The 8,342-nt window shown below is 34.2% G+C and overlaps 1 protein-coding gene across 1 annotated transcript in view; it reads left to right on the top strand.

The window, feature by feature from the left end:
• LOC112516164 overlaps positions 1–5,100 on the top strand; it is a 12,559-nt gene extending 7,459 nt beyond the window's left edge. Inside the window, exons 2-4 of the mRNA XM_025123185.1 lie at positions 3,701–3,922; positions 4,041–4,219; positions 5,037–5,100. Of these exons, the coding sequence (XP_024978953.1) occupies positions 3,701–3,922; positions 4,041–4,219; positions 5,037–5,100 (465 nt within the window). The remainder of the gene's footprint in view (positions 1–3,700; positions 3,923–4,040; positions 4,220–5,036) is intronic.
• The last annotated feature ends 3,242 nt before the right edge of the window (positions 5,101–8,342 follow it).

Raw genomic sequence — 8,342 nt, 5'->3', positions numbered from 1 at the left:
TATATTCCATAGATAGCAATCTCCTTATTTAGCTATCTAGTATAAATAGGCGTTAGGTCTCTTGTAAACGGTTACGCTTTTTATATAATCATTTGGAATAAAGTGAATCATTCGGCACTCAGTATATTCTTGAAAATTCATCTTGTGTTCTTGAGTGTTCTTCATTTTATTCATCCACACAACATATTTAGGTTATTCTTAACTTAAGTAGATAAGTTTTCCTTTTCGTAAGAGATTTGCATAATATATTCCATAGATAGCAATCTCCTTATTTAGCTATCTAGTATAAATAGGCGTTAGGTCTCTTGTAAACGGTTACGCTTTTTATATAATCATTTGNTATATTCCATAGATAGCAATCTCCTTATTTAGCTATCTAGTATAAATAGGCGTTAGGTCTCTTGTAAACGGTTACGCTTTTTATATAATCATTTGAAATAAAGTGAATCATTCGGCACTCAGTATATTCTTGAAAATTTATCTTGTGTTCTTGAGTGTTCTTCATTTTATTCATCCACACAACATATTTAGGTTATTCTTAACTTAAGTACTAGTGTTATTGAGAGATCTGGGATCAACAGAGAAAATCATCAATTGTCACGGTACTGCTAGTACAACTTATGTCTCCATCCATCGATGAAGATCAACAAACGCTTGTGATTAACGAGGAGAACAATTGGTTGAAATAAATAAGGAATTATCTCATCCACAACCAACTACCTGACGAGAAAATTGAGGCTTGAAAACTTCGATTCAAAGCATCCCGATACACATTAATTTTAGGAATACTATACAGGCAATCTTGGACTGGATTAAATCTGAGATGTGTGTTTGGGCGACAGACAAAAAATATCCTCAAATATATGCATGGCGGAGAGTGTGGAAATCACTATGGCACTCAAAGTTCGGCCAACTGCCTCTCACGACAGGGTTATTATTGGCCTACACTACGACATGATGTTATTTCATATGTCCAAAGTTGTGACGCCTGTGAACGACACTCAGGTATGATTCATAAACCTTCAAGAAAATTCATTTTTCTTGAAACTCCATTACCATTCATGCAATAGGGCATGGATATCATGGAAAATTACCCCTTGGTGCCCGGACAAATGACATTTCCTTTGGTTCTTACAAATTACTTCTCTAAATAGATACAGGCTGCCATTTTTTCTCAAGTCAAGGATAAAAAGGTCGTATCTTTATCCAGAATAACATCATTGGCAGATTTGAAATTCCATCCAAAATTATATGGGACAACGGATTGCAATATATCAGCGACAAAATTCGACAGTTTTGTAAAGAACAACGTGTAAAACTTATTACGTCTACATCGTATTATCCACAGTCGGATGAGTCAAGTAATAAAGTTATTATCAATTCAATCAAAGAGCAACTCAAAATTTCTAAAGAAAATGGATCGAGGAACTTCCCTCAATCCTATAGGATAAGCCTATGACCCCTCGCACATCTACAGGCAGACGCACCCTCGTTTGCAGGTGTGAGGCAGTATTGCCTATTGAGATCGAAATACCGGTTGCATGACATCAATCAGTCGATCATAACTTGGTTAACCTAAGTTATTTATTTAGAAGAATTATGCTAGTCAGTGTTAATAAAGATGGTCTCTTATCAACAAATGATTGCTCAACATTTCAAAAAGAATGTTAAGGCAAAAGTCTTCCAAGAAGGCGACTATATCCTACAACATGGTTTCCAAAGAGCCAAATGTAAGTAAGATTTCCACCACTTGGGAAAGACCATACAAAATCACAGAAGTCATTGGAGAAGGAGCATACTGACTACATACTATGGATAATTGCAAAATCCCACGTAGCTGGAATGCGGTACATCTGGAAAAAAAAAACTTTTTCTAACCTTTTCATTTATGATTATTTCCCAAAAGAATGTTACTGACTTATACATTGCAGGGTTCTTGGTCAAACCAATGACCATTCTAATTGATATTCCCTTGCAGATTCACACGATCGCTAGACATCGGCATGACTTAGGAAGGATTCAATCTAAAAGATTAAATCATTTCTTTAAAATAAGTCGAAACATGACTTTATAAAACATACAAAGGCCATGTCGCCTATGACATCAAACTATATGCCTTGTCGCATGAACGCCCAAAGTCGATTGGATGCCTAAGTCGGCTGAACACCCGAAATTGCTCAAGGCGGTTGAACGCCAAAGACAGAGAACACCAAAAGCTCTAGTCAACAGACATAAGATACCTGAATTGGCACGATATACAAATATAGTCAAATGAAACTTTTCAATAAATTTCAAAGGAATCAAACAGTAAGGGAGTACACAGAGAAATTCATTGAACACTTTCGTTTTGTCGAACACTACATTTCATCAGAATCTCGTAAAGTCAAGAGATACATCTAGGGATTAAAGCCTTCAATATGAGAATTTATGATTGCAATGAATCCCTCAACATTCCCATTAGCAGTAGACGTGGCAGAAACAATTGAAAGAAACAAGAATTGGCAGGGAGAAAAAAAAATAGTTGAGAAAAGGAAATGAGAGGGGTCTTCGACTGAGTATAGAAGACCAAAATTTGTAAAAACAAAGAATCGTCCAATTCAATAATTTAATGAACAACGCTGTCAAATATGTCACCATGTTCACCATTGCAGTTTGAATCAAATAGTTGTTTCTAGTATGGAAAGTCGAGGCATATCTCACGAGATTGTCAGATGCCTCAACGCTGTTACAAGTGTGATTCTCCTGATCATATAAAATCAGACTGTGCTTAGTTAAAGACTCCAAGATTGTCTTTGGGTGGAAATACTCCAAGTACATACGGAAGAGACAATATCATAAGAGGTGAATCTGATAGGACAAAAGGACAGTCTTTTCATATGTCAAAGGGGGAGGTAGAGAAAATTCCCTATGTGGTAACAAGTACCTTTCTTATAAACTCTGTATATACAAAGGTGTTATTTGATTTCAGTGCCAATTATTCATTTGTATCACCTTTATTTGTTGGTTGTTTATATATGAGTTATGTGCCCCTTGACTATACGTCAGTAGTTGATACTGCTAATAATAGTCAAGTATATGTTACCCATATGTTTAATAACTGCCAAATAGAGGTTGAGGGGTGGTCATTATCGATTTGTTTATTCTCGATGCCGATGAGAGAATCGGATGTTGTGATGGGTATGGATTGGTTAGCAGAAAATTAAGTCATCATCGTGTGTAATAAAAAGATAATAAGCATTGATTTACAGGGAAAAGGGCCAATTTTGATTTATGGTGATCGGCGGGATCCTCACACTAGGCTGATATCTGTTATGAAAGACCGAAAGTGTGTTAAGAAAGGGAAAAGATTTATAGCTTATGTGGTTGATTCAAAGAAATAAAAAGGTAAACAAGAGTCTATCCCTATTCTATGTAAATATCCTGAGATATTTCCTGATGATTGACTAGTTTACCACCTGATCGATCCGTGAAGTTAAGAATTGATCTAATTCCTAAGGCAACACCAGTGGTCAGAACTCCATACCTTTTGGCATCGTTTGAATTAAAAGAGCTAATGACATAGCTAAAAGAATTGTTTGACAAGGGCTTTATCAGATCGAGTACATCTCCCTGCGGTGCTTCCATGTTGTTTGTTAAAAAGAAAGACAGGACGATGAAAATATGTATTGATTATCGAGAACTGAATAAACTGATGCTAAAGAACAAATATCTTTTGCCAAGAATTGATGATTTGTTTAATCAATTAGTAGGGGCAAGTTACTTCTCCAAGATCGATTTGCGGTCCGGGTATCATCAGTTGAAAGTTAGAGACGAAGATATTGCCAAAACTGCATTCCGAACTAGATATGGACATCATGAGTTTCTGGTCATGCCATTTGGTCTAACAAATGGTCCAACAACATTCATGGATTTGATTAATAGGGTATGTAATGAATATCTTGATAAATTTGTTATTGTATTTATCGATGATATTCTTATATACTCACGATCAGAAGCTGAGCATGCCGAACATCTTCGTTTAATTTCTCGAACTTTTGAAGATGGAGAAATTGTATGCAAAATTGTCCAAGTATGAATCCTGGTTGAAGGAAATCCAATTTTTGGGTCATGTTGTTTCTGAAACAGGGGTAAAATTTGATCCTGCAAAGATTGAAGCTATTGAGAAATGGGAAGTACCGAGAACCCCTATCAAGATTCGTAGTTTCTTGGGTCTGACGGGGTACTATCAAAAGTTTATTCAAGACTTCTCATGTATTGTTGCACCCTTGACCAAACTGACAAGGAGAAGTGTTAAGTATGAATAGGGAGATGATCAAATTAAAGCCTTCCCACTGTTGAAGGATCGATTATGTAGTGTTCCAATATTATCTCTACCAGATGGGTCGAAATATTTTGTGGTATACAGTGATGCATCAAAATTAGGTTTGGGATGTGTATTGATGCAGAGGGGGAAAGTTATTGCATATGCTACTAGACAATTAAAAGATAACGAGAAACAATACCCTACGCATGATATGGATCTCATTGTCGTCGTTTTTGCATTGATGATCTGGAGACATTATTTGTTAGGGGCTAAATGTCATATTTACACTAATCATAAAAGTCTTCAACATTTGTTTAACAAGAAGGTATCAAATATGCGGCAAACACAATGGATCGAATTGGTGAACGATTACGATTGTGAAATTCTTTATCATCTCGGGAAGGCAAATGTAGTAGCTGACGCGCTTTGCAGGAAGGAAAATAATAGAATTAAAGCCACTGCATTGAGAACAAACTTAATCCCCAACATTCTTAACAAAATTTTGGTATATGAAAGTGAAGTCGTTAAAGAAGAAAATTTCAAAGCTAAAAGAATTGGAAGAACAATAACAACCTTGACGAAGAACTAAAGAGATTCTATGTTTCCAAGATAGAATCTGGGTACCACGTTCTAGGAATAACCGTGAATTAATTATAGACGGAAGTCACAGATCACGATACTTGATTCATCCAGAAGATGCATAACGATTTGAAACCATTTTATTGGTGGCCAGGATTGAAGAAAGATATTGCAAAATAAGTGGAGCAATGTTTGACGTGTCTGCAAGTAAAGATTGAACATCAACGACCATATGGGAATTTACAGTCCTTGGGAATTCCTGTATAGAAGTGGGATCATATCACAATAGATTTCATCATGAGGTTATTGCAAACTCCGAAGGGGTATGATGCCATATGGGTTATTGTAGATCGTCTAACGAAATTTGCGCACTTTCTACCAATTAAGGAGAATTATCCTTTAGAAAAGCTTGTGAATATTTATATTGAAGAAATAGTGACTCGTCATGGTGTTCCCTTGTCAATCGTCTCAAAGAGGGACAGTAGGTTTACCTTTAAGTTTTGGGAGAAATTTCAAAGAGCTATGTGATCTCTGATCAGGTTGAGTACGATGTATCACCCTCAAACAGATGGGCAGAATGAAAGAACAATTCAGACCCTTAAAGACATGTTGAAAGCTTGTATTATCGACTTCAAGGGATCTTGGGAAAAACATTTATCTTTGATCCAATTTGCTTACAACAACAGTTACCTTTCCATCATTCAAGTGGCACCGTATGAGATTTTGTATGGCAGAAAGTGCAGAACACCGTTATGTTGGAATGAAGTGGGGGAGAAACAGTTAGATGGTCCAGAGATTGTTCAAATAACTATTGAAAATATAGATCAAATCCGAAAAAGAATTAAAACAGCTCAGAACCGACAGAAAAGCTATGCCGATAAACGTCGCAAACCGATCGAGTTTCTGGTAGGGGAGTTTGTGATAAGTTGAGGGTTTAAGTTGGTTATGTACTTAACTTACCCCGGTTATCACATAATGATAAGTTGAGGGGAGGATTATGTGATAACCGATCGAGTTTCTGGTAGAGGATTATGCCAACAAATGCCGCAAACCGATCGAGTTTCTGGTAGGGGAATTCTCAAAAACAGCCCTGAACTTTATGGTGATAAGTTGAGGGTTTAAGTTGGTTATGTGCTTAAATTCTTTTAAATCCTCGCCACCTCATGGCTTTTATTTACATATTATTATTATTATTATTATTATTATTATTATTATTATTATTATTATTATTATTATTATTATTATTATTATTATTATTATTATTATTATTATTATTATTGTTATTGTTATTATTATTATTATTGTTATTATTATTATTATTGAGATAATCTTATTATTTTAGTGGGATTGTGTGTTAAAAGTGAAAAAGAAAATTCGTAAGCATTATGTGTGTATTGGAATCGAGAAAACAGAAGCAGTCAAAGAAAATGAAAGAAGTTGATTCTGTGATTAAATTTCTTGAATTTTTGTTGTTATACATCTTCATCTCTGTGATTCTATAAGGTGAGTTCTATTTGCAAAACGTCAATTTTCTTGTTTATTGGTGAAGAAACCATAAGGTTTCAAGTTTGAGTAATTGATGATTATATGCATACATTTTGGGTTTTGATATAATATTATCATCTGTTGGTAATAAGAGTGGTATAATCAGGAGCTGAGTATTATTTGGTAATAGGAGTAGCACAATTAGGAGATGGATAATTTTTGGTAATAAGGGTGGTATAATCTGGAGTTGAGTATATCTTCATAATAAGGATGACATAATCAGGAGCTGTGTATAGTGGGATAAGGGTAACATAATAAAATTTTGGAAAAATGATGATCTTTTGATCATAGGATTCTGTTATCGCATCCTTGTGATGCGATGAGTATGATTTTACCGCATGAGCGTGATGCGATGAATATGGGATAAAACTGAAATGTTGGTTATCATATACTTGTGATGCGATATGTTGTGGTTATCGCATCTATATGGTGCGGCAAGTTACTTTTATCGCATCTGTTCGATACGACAAGGTAGGTTATCACATCCTTAAGGTGCGACAAGTGTGAGTTATCGCATCTATATGATGTGAGGAGTTACTGTTATCGCATATGTTGGATGCGACAACTTTATGACTTGTTTAACTACTTTTGTATTGTAGTTTTTGTAGATATTGAGACTAAATGTGTAAATTTGTATTTCTTAATATATGAAAATATGTGTTTATATACAAATGTCAGTCACAATGGTATTATTGAAACTTGCTTGAATATGAATAACTCCCTTTGGTATTTTACGTATACTCTTACGTGAACCAATACGTCCACGTGAACCCTTTTTAGGTATAGCTTTTGCCATATTAGGGTGTTCCACCTTATGGTTTTTGATTTAGCAAAAGAGAAAAATATCGATAAGAAAACGAAAATTCCCTTCATTTAACGAAATTCTTTAATGGTTGTTAGAAGAAGAGACCAAATCTAGACGTTTTTATAAATCATGATTGCTATCTTGTAATATTATAATTGTAAGGGCGAAAAATGTTATTTTTGAGAAACCATATGGACCAAATTTGAAAAGAATTGATGTATTTGAGCAAGAAGTAATTTGTTTTTGTTTTTTTAAAGAGTTGGGGGGGAGGAAAGGGACAGAAAGAAGAAAGAGAGGAGTTTGTATGTATATGTGACAACTTATGCTTAGCCACATCAACCACCCAATAACACTGCAATTCCATCTCACTTTCTTATTATTTTATTTTAATTTAAGTTCATTATTGGCCAACTCTTTTTAAGGACAATGCATACCCATGATTTTATCTTAAACAATATAGACTGTTTTATAAGAGATAAAATTAAATAAATATGTGTCAACAAATTTATATGGATGTATTAATAAAATTTTGTAAGATGTTATTGAAAAAAATGTTTTATTGAAAGATGTTTATAGGACAGTTATCAAAATATTATAAACAAGTTGATAAGAAACTTCATTTCAAAAGTGTCATAAAAACTATTTAAAACGTCTAAAAATGTCTCAATAAACTTATCCATGTTTGATTGGTCTTACAAATCTAAGTCATATGAAACAGTTTATTAGGGCACTTAGATATTTACATCATCCTATAAATCTGATTTCCTTGAAAAATATGAATTTTTAATAAAATTTCCCTGAAAAATATGCATTGATTAATATACTCGTTGATAAGAGACGTATTTTGACATGCATATACCAATTCTCATTGTTTTCATTTATTCATGATTTTCATTTAAATTTTCCTCTATATATGTATAATATTTGTCTGGTAAAAATCGTTTGTCTCTTTTTGGTTAAGTCCTACATAAGAGGTAGAGCATGTGGTATCTCTCTATGTAAGGCGAAAAACATTACCAAGTTTTAACAATTCAACTTAGGTGTTTTTTGGACCTTTAGACTGTCCGTCACCGGTAAAAGCAAAAGCAAGCTCCTTGAAGAAATAGTCTC

The sequence above is a fragment of the Cynara cardunculus genome, assembly GCF_001531365.2.
Source record: "Cynara cardunculus var. scolymus isolate 2C chromosome LG 8, CcrdV1, whole genome shotgun sequence".
In the NCBI taxonomy this organism is placed as follows: Eukaryota; Viridiplantae; Streptophyta; class Magnoliopsida; order Asterales; family Asteraceae; genus Cynara; species Cynara cardunculus.
Note: the sequence above shows the minus strand (reverse complement) of the source record. Positions and strands in the feature narration are given on the sequence as shown.